At 44.1% G+C, this 15,241-nt stretch overlaps 1 protein-coding gene across 13 annotated transcripts in view; it reads left to right on the top strand.

The window, feature by feature from the left end:
- The first annotated feature begins 491 nt into the window (after nucleotides 1-491).
- Nucleotides 492-15,241, top strand: part of RGS7 (regulator of G protein signaling 7) — a 281,681-nt gene continuing 266,931 nt past the window's right edge. For 9 of the 13 annotated variants that reach the window (XM_053300935.1, XM_053300918.1, XM_053300877.1 and 6 more), the window contains exons 1-2: nucleotides 3,400-3,852; nucleotides 4,968-5,094. In XM_053300935.1, the coding sequence (XP_053156910.1) occupies nucleotides 5,017-5,094 (78 nt within the window). In that variant the 5' untranslated portion in view covers nucleotides 3,400-3,852; nucleotides 4,968-5,016. The other 4 variants (XM_053300907.1, XM_053300896.1, XM_053300885.1 and 1 more) reach the window with 4 other exon arrangements.

Raw genomic sequence — 15,241 nt, 5'->3', positions numbered from 1 at the left:
TTGAGTGAAAATTCTGGATTGATTTGTTCTATGATCCATTTGTTTGTTTTCCTGGCTCTCCATGGTATCCTCAAAAGTCTTCTCCGGCACCAAAGTTCAAAAGTGTCAATATTTTTTCTATCTTGCTTCTTCAAAGTCCAGTTTTTGCATCCTTAAAGTGTCACGGGAAAAACCATGGTCTGAACTATTCTAATCTTTGTTGGTTTAGACGCGTCATGGCATCTAAATATCCTTTCCAAGGCCTTCATTGCAACCCTACCAAGTGCTAGTCTGCAGCGTATTTCTTGACTGCTGGATCCTTTACTGTTGATGGTCGATCCTAAAAGGCAGAAGCTATCCACCACTTCAGTGTTTTCATTATCAATTCTGAGGCTGGTTGCTGTACCCGTTGTCATTAGTTTAGTCTTTTTTACATTTAGTCGTAGTCCCATTTTCTCACTGTGCTCCTTGACTTTCATTACTAAGGCTTGCAGATCATCTGCATTTTCAGCTATGAGAGTGGTGTCATCAGAGTAGCGCAGGTTACTGATGTTTCTTCCTCCTACTTTAAAGCGATGCTCATCTTCCAGTCCAGCTTCTCTCAGTATATGTTCAGCATATAACCTGAATAAATAAGGAGGAAGTATACAGCCTTGTCTTACTCCTTTGCCATTCTGGAACTAAGGTTAATTAAGGTTGTTAATTTCTTTTAGCAGAAGCTAAACAAGGCTATTCCGTGATGATCCCATCACTGTTCCCTTCCTTTTCAGCATACTGTATCAGACGTGTTGGGCTGGGTGGATGGAATGTATGTGTGTACACACATGCATGGAAATGCCAGAGGTTGAACCTAGGAGCTTCTGCATGCAAAACATGTTCTCTACCACTGAGCTATGTATCCTCTACATTCTATGCATGTAGAATCAACACATATGAGGATGCAGAACTGCAGAGTCAAGCTCCACCCCTCAACCAATTTGCATTCTGTCTATGCGCATATCACATTTGAAAATTGCTGTAGAAATTCTGATTCTGTATCTCTGTCCAGATCAAAGGTTAGTTCCATTATCTTCCTATTATAAACTTGATCTTGTAATGAGATTTTACCCTATAGTGCTCCCAGACTCTACTATAGACTTTTAACTTCTGCCTCAACCCACATTATAAAGATTTTCTAGTGTGTGATCAGCTGTGTTCATGGTACATTACTGGCCAGTCACCATGACTACCCCTCCTGGAAAAGTGAGTTTGTGATGATTTCACTACACAGCTACTACATATGGAAAATTTGTGGTAATTGGCTATTATGACTGACAGAGTAAAGATGAAAGTGGAAATATCAAAACAATTATGGATGCTGATTAAATGACTAGGTTTATCAGAGGCGTGGAACATCTTCTATTTCTGCTTGAAGTAACAAGAGTTCCAGATATTCTATATCTTTGTTTCTCCTCAACCTCAGGTGCATAAAAGTCCAAACTGCGTGGAAGTCCTTCCATACTTTATGGTCCCTTTGCCAGCAGACAAATCCTTGATTGAGCTACAATGAAGACAGGCAAAATAGAACAAAATGTCACATTTCTTTCCAATACTAGCTTATATTCAGAGGGATCTTGAAATTGTCACAGCAGTTTGGAAATGACATCAGCTAGCTTTCCACTGTAGAATCTGGAGATTTTTCTAAGCTCTTAGTATGTCATTTTTCATTGAAATAGGCCTTCATAAATTCAGATTAATATTTGAAAGGAAAAAATGCTGCCTGTCTTGCTCAGACAAAAAGAAGCAAAGGGCTGATTGGTAGTTAGCGGTCTTCACACTACACAGCTTTCTTTCCTTAGGATGGGTCCCAGCAGAGGTGCACCTAGATACATTTTGGAGCCTGGACCTAAAGGCCTTTGGAGCCCCACCCTTCCGCAAGTTAAGGATCATCCCCCGACACACACAGTATTTTTAACATGGACTTTTGAGGGCACAAACAGCAACTGAACTCAAGAATGTAAGAATATAAAACATATTTATGCAAATATGCATTAGTAGAAACACTTCGACATGCAACTTAACATATTCCCATCCCACATATTTCTTTCCTCACTCCTCTAAAGCACCGGGTGCAGGTCACAATCGCACTTGGCTGCCTGGTGCAGTGTGGGCCAGTGGCATGGCGCAGCAGCCACACCACCCAGGGCAGACTAAAGAGGACTTAGGGGTCCCCAGGGGTGTGGAGGCCAGGGGCGTAGTAAGGTTGGAGTGGGCCCAGAGACAAGATTTTAAAATGCCCCCCCCCCACTCACTGAAGCTCAGCTCATGAAGTGAAGAAAACTTAAATAAGGCTGAATAGTAGTAATATATATATATATATATGTGTGTGTGTGTGTGCCACAATAGAACATCATCCTAAATTATTTTTAAAAAGGTTTTGTAAATTGTGGATGATGCAAGTCATTTAATGGTACTAGAGAAAGACATGCTGTTCTGGTAGCTCCAGGTCTTAACATTCACATCTATTTCGGAGGATGAAGGCAACTGAAGGAAGCCTGGGCGGGTCAGTCATGTGGCTTGCCTCTGGGGGGGGGGGCAAGGCAGTGGGCCCCCAGACAACTGTCTCCCTTTGCCCTATTATAGTTGTCCAGGGGTAAGAGCGCCTCTGGGTCCCAGGCTATGTCCCCACAAAGGTGATGTCCCCATTTCTTTCCCAACAAATAAGTTATTGCTTGACAGATCTCTATCCCATGTTTAGAACAGATCAAAGCAGCTAACCTAGAACAGCAACAATAACCACAGCACTAAAATATAGTCCAATATAGCCAGAGCAGCAAAGTAGATCTAATGACCTATTAAAGCTAGTCCTCAAATTGCAGTTATTTGCTGCGTTCCTCTGTAATCTAATTCCCTTGCCACAAATTTTCAGTGTTTCAAAAATCTTCATATTTTGCAACCAGGCCTAAAGCACAAAATGAAGGATTAATTGCCCCCCCTTCCAGTGCCAGGTTTTCACACTATTAAAGGGCAGAAATAAAAAAGAAAAGGAATTGCCACTGTCTGGGCATGCACAAAGTGCCTTTCCCTCATAAATGAATAATGCTAATCAACTCCAACCTATCAAGAACTGTGGAGGCCTTTCTGAGCAGAAGACTTTTGTGTGACTTCCAATAGGTGTACTAGTTATACACTGCCCAGAGCCTCTGGATGGGGCGGTTTATAAATGTAATAAATAAATAAATATAAATATCGAGCTGGAGCTCCAGCACGTTTACTTCAAAAGTTAACCAATGTAAACCATTTGTACAAATTGACCTAGTTTCCCCCTTTTGCATTTCAGTTGCACAGACAGTAGGCAGTTCTACACTCCTCCTCTCCCTTGCCTACTCCGGAGCCTGGGTCCTCCTCCTCCTGCCGAAGTCACCGGCGTCAAGGTGATTGCCAAAGCCGCTGCCAGTTGCAGCGGCTTGACTGATTTTTCCTGGGAGAGAGACGAGCAGTCGCTACCCGACGAGGGAGCTTTTGCAGTTAGTTGCCTTGTGGTGGAGCAATAGCAATAGCAGCAGCAGCAGCAGCAGCAGCATTGGCGGCGGCACCTTTGACGTTCCATTTCCCCACGTGACAGGCGGCCTCGCTTCATTCTAGGGAGGGAGCTGCTGCTGCTGCTGCCTCCGCTTCTGCAAAGCTTGGAGGGGAGCCGCAAGCGCTGGAGGAGCAGCACCAACGACGGCGGCGGAAAGAAGCCCTGTCCGCATTGTTGACTATGTGATGAACGAGCCTTGCTCCTTGCCGTCTGCTGTTGGCTGACAGAGACTGCACGGGGGAGGGGGGCAGGCAGAAAGGAGGAAGAACGCTGCCACTGCCGCTGTGCAGTGCGTGACCTTGGCCCAGGAGGTAAATAATCCAGGAAAGGCGGGAAGTAGTGCGGGAATGCTGCCCCCACCCCCCGCCCGGCTCTCGGCCGGGGCGTTTGTGTGCGGAAGTCGCCCTTAAGAGGCCGAAGAGCGGCTTGGGAGGCGGGGGCTGGTGGCGCCCGCAGCGCTGTCCGGGGTGCTGAAATCACAGAGTCTCCGCTTTCACTGCAGGGCAAAACAATCTCGCCTGCCATTTGCTGGGGAAAGGCACAGAAATACGCACGCTTTGAAGGCTGCGGAAACGGAGGGCGAGAGAAAGGAGGGGAAGGGCAGGGGAGCGGTGCATAGGACAACTGGTGTGGCAAGGCAGAAGAGCCAAGGACAGGATAGCGAGACTATTTAAACAAGACAAGGAAATGCTGGGGCTTCGGCACAGCGTCTCCGTTCGCTGCAGCGGCCAGGGCCGTCTTTAATTGGATTGCATTCTTCCACCTGCGTACAAAGTGTGAGGCACACAGCATGCTCTATTAGTTGTGTTTGCGAAGCAACTGTTTCATTTGAGGAGGAGTAAGGGGGGGGAGAGGAAGAGGAAGGGGTCTCTAGATGGACCTTGCTGGAGAAAGATGTGGCTTAACAAGCAGACATGAGTCTGGATGTTGCAGAGGGACAAAGTACTGGGTGTACTTTTCGGGTGGGTGTTTTTCTTAATGTGGTGCAGAAGTAGCTTCATCTTTGGGTAAACAATTGAAGAATTAGAGCTAATGTGTGGCCGCTTTCAAAGGCTCTTAATTAAAACTTGGAGCAAAAGGTTACAGACTGGCCAGCTTTTTTGTAAGGGTAGAAGCAGTATTTGCTAGGAAGATGCCTACTTCACACTAATTTTCTTTAACGCACTGATGAAGTCTTTCAAATGACAGCTCATGTTAGCAAAGTGTATGCCTTGCCTTATGTATAAGTAGAGAAAAGACTCATGGGTGTTAAAGGGGAAATAGCTACTTTGCTCCAACACAACGAAGGTGGGAGGGCGGGGAACCAAACAAAGTGGTTAGTCAAATTGGTATCTGTGCTCTGGGAGACTGTCAAAGGCTGTTAATCATCATCATGAAAAGGAGACCCACAGAAATGTCTTACTGAGATCACTTCTACTTTTCACAGAGGCAAATTCCTCTGCAAAAGATTTCCCAGCAGATTCAACTATTGAGACATGGCACAAGGAAATAATTATGGACAGAGCAGCAATGGGGTGACTGATGAATCCCCAAATATGTTGGTGTACAGAAAGGTAGGAAGCTTATTCAGTGATTACATGGCACATGGAAGTAGTTTTGCTTGTGATTTCTTTATCTGCCAATGAAATGAATGTCTTGTAGTGCTATTACATAGCATTGTTGTGTAACAATCACTTGGATATTAGCTCCAACTGCTTAAATCTTTGCTGCCTAGTCTATTTCACTGTTGAAAAGGGGGAAAGCAGAATTCTGTAGAAACTCATGATCCCAGTTACTCTTGGTCCATGGTCAGTCTGTTGTTCTAACCTATAAACAATATGTTAAAATATTCAAGATTCTTTGTTTTTCCTTGCAAGATGGCTTCATTTTGCCACTTGTACTGGAATATCTCTTTAGTTTCAGCTTCTCTTTTTCTTTGCGCATTTCTGACCTGTGATGGCCAGAACTTTTAAAATTATCACTGTAAGTCTAAGTATTTTAGATGTGAAATGATATGATATGAACAATACTTTGAAATGAAAACATGAAGTATGTAATATGGAAGACGGCTAGTTGTGGATAACTCTACATTTGAACATACACCTTTTCCTTAATACTTGCTATCAAGGAAAAAAGGTGTTTTTATTGCAGTCTGACCCCTTCCCCCTTTAAAACAGAAGCCATTTGGTCTTGGAACAAGGATACAAACCTCTGAGAACTTCTTCAGCATAATGCCCTTTGGGTAAAAAAGTGCCCCCACCATGAAATGAATGGAATTTGTTCCAGACCAAAGCTATTGTGCAACATCCATTCACTTCATTTGCGTCTCCACTGGAAGTGTTCCTAGTGGATTGTTTCTTATATCTACAAATGAATTCCCTAATGCCATAGTTGTAATAATAATGGCATGAATAAGCAAATTTACAGATATTAAGTATTAGTAATGGAAGTAATTCAGATGGTGCATTTGATTAGAAATGTTGCATGGAGAATTTAAGCAGTTTAGTTAAAATAAATAAATAAATAGTGCTTTACAAATGACAAGAATGTGCAAACAGCCATAGAAAAATCCAACACTAATACATTTCTTCCTTTTTTCGTTTCTGAAATGTTTTGATCATATAGGTGAATAGAATTTCTCCACTGATCTCCATGGAAATAAACTTTCTCCAGTAGTTTAAAACAACTGTTTGAATCTTCTTTTATTTTTACTTGGGGTTTTTTTTAATTGCAAAGCTGGCTTATTTAGTTGAACATTCTTGCAGTTTTCATAGTCAATTAAGTTTGTGAAGTTTAGTTAGTTAAAGCATTTGTATCTCATCTTTTAGACCAAAGTCTCACAAGGTGGCTACAATAATGCAATAAAACAGGAAAGAACAAACACCCAACACAATTCTACAACAATAAAACCATTTAAAAATGGTAAAACAAAAGGCTAAAACCAGATTATTTTAAAAGCCTAGTGAAACAAAAATGTTTTAATGACTCGCGTAAAAGCAGCCAAGGTAGGGGGTTTGCTGAGCCTCCCCGGGGAAAGCGTTTGATCACTATTCTTGTATTTCTTGTTGTTGTTAGAACACGCATGTTGCTATGGACATATACACAACTGAAATTAAAGCCCCAGTGGTCATATTATTAATAAAAATCTATTACAAATGAAAGCACCAGTGATTTGTCACTAGTGCTATATCTGTTGATTATCCAAGGCTGTAATTTTAAACACACATATTTGGGACTAAGTCCCATTGAACACATTTATTTGGAACTTACTTCCAAGTTAACATACTTTTTGGGGATTTACTGCATAGGATTGTGCTGCACAAATAATTAAGCCTCTAAGACCAGCAAGTAAGACTGAGGTTCACAGATTATCCCTGAAATGTCCTTTCTTTAAGGACTGTCTGTTAGAGATGGAATATTTTGCTTTAGTTTGAAAGGGACATGATGACCTGCAGTGTTCTTTCCAACTTTATGATTTCACAACAGGTCCAATGCCCTAGTACATTTCTACACTCATACTTTAAAATGCTTAATACATTAGTCCCAACTCATTCCTATTGGCCCACATTATGTTGCGCAATATATTGTAGGCGGTGCTGATCCCCCTGCTGATGGTCAAGCAATGTGTTTCCAATCTAAGAAGTACTTCAGGACTGTGGGTGCACTACAGGGGCATAGCAAGGTTGGAGTGGGCCCAGAGACAAGATTTTAAAATGCCCCCCCCCACTGAAGCTCAGCTCATGAAGTAAAGAAAACTTAAATGAGGCTGAATAGTGGTAAAAATATATACAGTATATACCTATGTGCCACAATAGAACATCATCCTAAATTATTTTTTAAAAGGTTTTGTAAATTGTGGATGATGCAAGTCATTTAATGGTACTAGAGAAAGACATGCTGTTCTGGTAGCTCCAGGTCTTAACACTCACATCAATTTCGGAGGATGAATACAACTGAAGGAAACCCAGGCGGGTGCACGGCTGGGGGAGTCAGTCATGTGACTTGCCTCTGGGGCCCCCGGAAGGCAGTGGGTCCCCAGACAACTGTCTCCCCTTGCCCTATTATAGTTATGCCCCTGGTGCACTACTTGAAGTATATGCACTCTTGTGCAAATGTTGGAGACCGCCGGTGCTTCATTAGGAGCCCACAGTAGCATGGATGGATCGTGCCACCTACATTATGCTGTGCAGCATGTTGGCCACTGTTCTCGGTCACACTGTCTTCAGTGTTGTAGTGGATTAAGCAAATATTGGCAATATTTTCTGCAATTTGGGGACTAATTTTATCTTCCTAAGTATATTCAAACTGAGGGTTCTGAATGTCCAATAATGCCAACTAAGGTTAATTGAATTGTCTCATTGCTATCTGAGTCTATTCAATTTTGAACACTATTCATGACACTGTCAACAATATTTATAGTTTAATGTGTGTCTCCACACCATGCATGATTTTATAGCCCTCTATCATATATCCCTGCAGTCGCCTTTTTTCTAAACTAAAAAGCCCAAGGTGTTGTAGCCTTGCCTCATAAGAAAGGCACTCTAGGCCCCTGATCATCTTGGTTGCCCTCTTCTGCACCTTTTCCAGTTCTACAATGTCCTTTTTTAGATGTGGTGACCAGAATTGTATACAGCACTCCAGGTGTGGCCGCATCATCGTTTTGTATAAGGACATTATAATATTAGCAGTTTTATTTTAAGTCCCCTTCCTAATGATCCCTAGCATGGAATTGGCCTTTTTTCACAGCTGCCGCACATTGGGTCGACACTTTCAATGAGCTGTCCACCACGACCCCAAGATCCCTCTCCTGGTCAGTCACCAACAGCTCAGATCTCATCAGCATATACTTGAAGTTGGGGTTTTTCATCCCAATGTGCATCACTTTACACTTGCCAACGCTGAACCACATTTTCCATTTTGTCACCCACTCACCCAGTTTGGAGAGATCCTTTGGAGCTCCTCACAATCCGTTTCAGATTTCACTACCCAAAAGAGTTTGGTATCATCTGCAAATCTGGCCACCTCGCTGCTTACCCCTACTTCTAGATCATTTATGAATAAATGAAAAAGCACCAGTCCCAGTACAGATCCTGGGGGACCCCACTTCTTACGTCCCTCCATTATGAAATCTCTCCATTTATACCTACCCTCTGTTTCCTGTCTTTCAACCAGTTAGCAATCCACACATGTACTTGACCCCTTATCCCATGACTGCTAAGTTTTCTCAGGAGTCCTTGATGAGGGACTTTGTCAAAAGCTTTTTGGAAGTCCAGGTATACTTTGTCAACAGGATTACCTTGATCCACACACTTGTTTACACTGTCAAAGAACTCCAAAAGATTTGAGAGACAAGATTTACCTTTATAGAAGCCATGCTGGTTTTCTCCCAGTAGGGCCTGTTCTTCTATGTGCTTTAAAATTTTATTCTTGAGGATGTTTTCCATCAGTTTGCTTGAAACGGATGTTAAGCTAACTGGCCTATAGTTTCCTGGATCGCCCCTGGATCCCTTTTTGAAAATTGGTGTTACAATTGCTACTTTCCAGTCCTCTGGTGCTGTCATAAACCTGTCAGGCTAATCTACAGCTATATATCAGCAGACAGAGCGTGAAGTAGGCAAAGGGTCAAAAGGAGCATGTTGGAGCCAAGCAGTAAGCAATTTTCAAACCACAGCCAGTCTGAGTCATTCCAGTATCTAGTCGGTCAAACCAAGTTCAAGTCAAATCCCACAGAGTCCAAAGGGTACAGAGTCAAAGCATAGTAAAAAGCAAGCAGGTACACAGCTGAGTAGTTCACCAAAGCACAACGTTGCTACCAGCAATGCGGCTGGGGTGAAGTGTCTTAAATAGGCTGAGTCATGTGTTTTCAATTATGAGTCCCTGACTCAGCAGCTCTCCTTGTTAGTCGAGCCATTCTGTGCTTGCGTCTCCTTATCTCCTCCTGTCTCTTCAATTGATGCCTCTCTACAGCTGAGATCAGCTGCACCTCTTCCACAGGAGTTGTTGTACTAGGCTCTGTTTCTTTTTCAATGTCCAGTGAGTCGGTCCCGCTTGCCTCTGCAACTTTTTGCCTTTGAGGTTGCTGCACTCCCTCATCCCTCCTCCCTCACACTGCCTGTCTCTTCTTCATCCTCGGAGTCCGATAGCATGCCCATGACAGGTACAGAGCCTGATTGCAGGGGTATGTTATATATTTTAGCAAAGAGGCCAGCATTTTCACATTTGAGTTTTTTGAGGACTCTTGGATGGATGCAGTCCAGTACTGGCAATTTCCTGGTTTTCCGTTTTTCCAGACAGTTTAGAACATCATCTCTCATCACTTCTGTGTGACTCAGTTCCTTAGCCTCCATCCCTGAAAAGCCTGGTTTAGGAACAGGTATATGCTCAGTATCCTCTGCCATGAAGACGAACACAACTCATTTAGCTTCTCTGCAAGCTCCATATCCTCCTTAATAATCCCTTTCACTCCCTCATTGTCTAATGGTCCAACTGCTTCCCTGGCAGGTTTCCTGCAAGGGATGTATTTAAAGAAGTTTTTGTTATTCCCCTTGATTTTTTTAGCTAAATGTTCCTCAAACTCTCTTTTCGCCTCCCTTATTGTCACCTTGCATTTCTTTCGCCAGAGTTTGTGCTCCCTTCTGTTCTCTTCATTTGGACAGGCCTTCCAGTATCAGAAGGAAGTCTTCTTCCCTTTTTATGGCTTCCTTGACATTACCTGTTAGCCATGCTGGCATCCTCCTCGACTTAGTGGTACCTTTCCTCCCTTTGGGTATACAATCTAACTGGGCTTCTAGTATTGTGGTTTTGAGTAAATGCCATGCATTCTGGAGCAAAGTGACCCTCCTTATTTTTTCTTTCAGCTTTCTTGTCACCATACTCCTCATGTTGGAGAAGTTTCCTCTTCTGAAATTCAAAGTGTCTGTGTTAGACTTCCTTGGTAATTCTCTCCCCGCATGTATGCTGAATTTGATCACAGTATGGACACTGTTCCCTAAAGGGTCAATGACATTGGCATCATGCACCAGGTCCTGGGTGCCACTCAAGATTAAGTCTAAGGTCGCCTTCTCTCTGGTTGGTTCCAAGACCAGCTATTCTAGGGCACAGTCATTCAGCGTATCTAGAAATCTGACCTCTTTGTCCTTACTGTGAATTTACCCAGTCTACGTGTGGGTAATTGAAATCACCCATTATTACTGCCCTGCCTCTCCTTGATGCCTCCCTGATTTCCTCCTGCAACTCCCAGTCACTGTCAGCGTTTTGATCCGGACGGCGATAGCATGTCCCCAGTAGCATGTTTCCTTTCAGGCCTTGTATTGAGACCCACAGTGTTTCTGTGGAGGTCCTCCTAAGTTTCCTACTGTGTTAGATTCTTTCCCTTTTTTAACATACAGTGCAACTGCACCTCCAAGTCACCCCTCCCTGTCCTTTCTATAGAGTTTATATCCAGGGATAACAGTGTCCCACTGGTTCTCACTGTTCTACCATGTTTCTGTTGTGCCCACTATATCTATTTCTGTGTTAGCAACCAAGCACTCCATCTCACCCATCTTGGCTCGGAGGCTTCTGGCATTGGCATATAAGCACCTCTATGCTGAATCTCTTCCCTGGTGTATGCTATCTTTCTTTTGACTCTTTGACCAGCTGGCACAGGCTTCTGTGCTCTTTATGTGGTTCTGCTCTGTCCCCTTCTGTTTTATCTGAATCCTTTGCATCCTCGCACTTTAAAGGATGGCATTTGCCGAACCGGATACTGCCCAGCTTCTGTAGGCTATTCCCGAGGCGTTGTTTTAAAAGCTGCTCTACAACCTTTTTGATTTTAAGCGCCAGCTAGCTGGTTCCATCTAGGTTCAAGTGCAGCCCATCCCTTTTGTACAGGACCTGCCTGTTGCAAAATGTATCCCAGTGCCTAACAAATCTATACCTCTCCTCCCAGTACCAATGTCTCATCCACACATTGAAACCCCTCAGCTCTGCTTGTCTCACTACCTGCGTATGGAACAGGTAGCATTTCTGAGAATGCTACCTGGGGGTCCTGCACTTCAGTACACTACCTGTCAGCCTAAACTTGGCTTCCAGGACCTCCCAACTACATTTCCTCACATCGTTGGTGCCAACGTGCACCATGACAGCTGTCTCCTCCCCAGCACTGCCTAACAGCCTAGCTAGACACTGCATGGTATCTGCAACCTTCACCCCAGCCAGGCAAGTCACTGTGCAGTCAACACGCGGGTCACAAGCCCATCTCTCTATACCTCTAATGATCAAATCACCCACTACAAGGAGACCCCATCCCCTGAGGAGTATCCCCTGTGCAAGGGGATATGGGCTTATCATCCATGGAAGTGGTCCCTTCTAGAGGAGCATTTCTATCTTCCTCAGACAGATGTCCTTCTTCCCCAAGACCTTCATTCTCCCTGACAGCAGAGGAGCTATCAGCCATTGAGTGGGATGCCTCTACCACGTCCCTGAAGGTCTTGCCCGCATGCCTCTCTGTCTCTCTGAGCTTCTCCAGATCCGCCACCTTGGTCTCATGGGAACGAACTTGTTCCCTGAGAGCCAGGATCTCCTTTCACCGAGCATAAACCCATGACTTCTGCCCATGGAGCAAATACTGCAGACATACATGTGGCACTCTGTGCAATACACTGGGAAGTGCCCCCTCCCCTGCTGACCTTCTATCTTCATACTGGTGTTGTTGGCTGTTTACAGTATTTAGAGATAGTTTATTAGAAGGATAGGTCCCAGCTGTATTGGTAAGCTATTTAACTGTCCAAACAGCTTTTCTCAAGAAAATGAGGGAGAGATCAGTAATTCTATGAGGAAGGGATTTGTACTTACCTTCTCTTCTCCACTGGGCTCCTTGTGATCACAGTGGCTTGTTCCAAGCTCCCCCGCACACTTCCCGCTGAACTCCCGCAAAACTCCAACGTCCTGTTTGCTATCCCTGTTGGCTATGCTCTGTTGGCTATGCTCTGGGTTCTACACCTCTTATGTAGAGAATAGGTTTCAAACCAATCTGAACCGAATTTTCTACACCTGTAGGGATGCATAGGGACACTTCAGTGCATAGTTTGTGATGATGTCATGGTGGACATGTGAATGTTTAAGGCTGAAGTGGGCTAACTTGTGAGAATGGTATGCTTGTAACTTGTGAGGATGGTAATTATCAATTAAGATGATAGTGAAAGGAAAGTAGGTGGATTAGTTCTTACCAGAACAACCTGTTTCTTATTCTGGTTTTCTTTTTACATACTTGTTCTGTTTGATTGCTGAATTCCAGTTCTCCCATAAATGCCTAAGGTGTATTGGGAATCAAAATGTCTTACATTTCTGTGTAATATTATGCAGTAATTCACACCTAGCACTGGTGTTCTGCTATAGCTTTATTTGTAGATATACGATGCTAGCAGTTATCTATGGAGTAGGCAACAAAGTAAGTTCTGATATTAATGCTTTACTAGCTGACTGGGTGCATAGCGTCTGCGCCCCTAGTTCAACTCTTCCCCCCCCCAGCTCCTTCTCCCTTTCTTCCGGCGGTTGTCTCTGACACCCACCCGGCCCGCTTCTCCCCCCACCTGACTTGTGGTTTCTCCTGCCTCCTGCCACCACCTCCTCTTCCTGGCAGCCCAGCCGCCTGACCCCGGAGGGCGCGCAGGCCTCCACGGCCTCACCACAGCCGCCGCCATTTCCCCCTGCAGCAGCTCAATGGCCTCCTGCCGCACGTGAGCTCCCGCCACCTCAGCCTATCAGGCGCCTCCGCAGCCCAGCCAATCAGCTGGGCGCCAGGACACACATTCTAAAGGTGCACCCAGGAGAATTATATATATAGATTTCATTATAAGGTACAAATATGATATTGCTATATGTATGTTGAGATGAAGGTTGGTACCAGAAGTGCCCTGGAGCGCTGGTTAGATGTTCCAACTGTACTTTTGGCTTAGTGTGGCAATTAGCTTGGCTAGAGGGAGCATTCTGGTTCCAATATCAAATTTGAGCACGTTTGGTGTTTTGGAAAAGATGAGGCGACAGAAATATATTCCAAACATATATTGTGTGTGTGTGTGTGTGTGTGTGTGTATGGTATATAGGGTTACAGAATGCAAAATTTTAGTTAGGCAAGGCAATAAATCTTAATATTAGGCAAGAACAAGGCTGGCAATAATTTAGCTTAAAGGTGTAATTAGAGATCATTTGGCTTAGTTAATGTACTTGACCAGAGCCTGGCTTATGGCTTGCCATGGGAAAGTGCTTGCAGGGGTGAGGAAGCTTAGAAGGGCAAGATGTTAGTTTACCTATCCTTTCCTGGTTTGTTGGTGGTTGACCTCGTCTTGTGGGGAGTGGGTAGAAAAGCGGGGGAGAAGAAGGGTGAGGAGCAAAGGCTATAAATCACTTGACAGTCCATAGGATAGTGATCCAAACAGATTCCAAGGCCATGCGCTTTAGCCAGAGGTACTTATACCTCAAAATGTGCCCTGAGGCAGTTTACAAGCCGTGTTGTCTACCCAGAGGGTAGCAGATTCCATGAAAGACAAAGAAGCTCATTGCTACTTGAGCTTAATCTTCTTGAGTGAATCTTACCTGACAAATGCAAGGATAAAGTTATGTAGATATGTGTACCTTTTGAAATGGAGTCTGTTCTCTGGCTCTTTCCTCCTCCTTGTGTGCAAGATGGGGCATCTCATCCACAGTTCCCTCTAAGATGCACATGTACGTCCATGCTCACAAAATGTTATCCCCCCCATACAGCTGTTTTGGGCAGGTGCACAGTCTTGCCGCGCTGCTGCTTCTGCCGCCACTGCCCAACTCTCCACCAGGGTCCTGGTTTCCCCCTCTCCCCAGCTGGTCCGCCTCCTCCTCCCCCCCTGCCCAGCCAGGCCTCCTCCTCCTCCTCCAGCTGCAGATCTCATCTGAAGTCTTATTGGAGATCTTCTCCGAAGTCTCATCCATGCTTGGCAGCAGTAGTATGTCATTGGAAATGAAATCAGTAGCCCTACTGAACAGATTTTCTAATCTCTGGATATTTTCAAATATGGGATGTTGCTTCAGAGAAGTGCTAGATGGCTTCAAGATCAACTTTTTACTTTTTGCAGGGATTCAGATCTTACACAACATGGTTATTTAATCCTTTTCATCTTCTCTAATGACTTTATTTAAGACAATACATACCTCAAAACAATCAGGATTCACAGTGATTGTAATTTGGAAGTACCAAAGGGAATGAACTGTCTGTATAAACTTCATAACTGCATGGGAAATTTCTCCTTACCTTCATCTTCCTCCTTGGTTTCTATGGGTCAAACTGGATTTGACAATGTATTCCATATATTTAGACATGGAACTGCACCAGTCACACAGAAGAAGAACGAGAATCTGATGAAATAAAAATCAGTAGCAAAAGGGGGTACCTAGGAGAGCAGTCTACCCCTTTCTGCAGCATACCTCCCCATAGCCCCCTTTTACCTATGTTTTATCCTAGGTGAGGTCATGTCTCATATTCAGGCTTAGCTGAGGAACAAAGATAGGGAGAGAATCTTCAGGGAAGTCAGCCCTGGGCAGAAGAAGAGTTCTGCATTCCTTGCCGATGTGACTCTTCTGCTTTTAAAATCACTCACCTCCCTTCTTTCTACATGTCTTGGGTGCAGTTCCATGTTGCATTGCCAATGACAGTAGACAATATTGGGTTGGATGGATCAATGGTCAGATTCAGTATCAAGCAGTTTCTTA

The sequence above is a fragment of the Hemicordylus capensis genome, chromosome 1 (genome assembly GCF_027244095.1).
Source record: "Hemicordylus capensis ecotype Gifberg chromosome 1, rHemCap1.1.pri, whole genome shotgun sequence".
Lineage (NCBI taxonomy): Eukaryota > Metazoa > Chordata > Lepidosauria > Squamata > Cordylidae > Hemicordylus > Hemicordylus capensis.
Note: the sequence above shows the minus strand (reverse complement) of the source record. Positions and strands in the feature narration are given on the sequence as shown.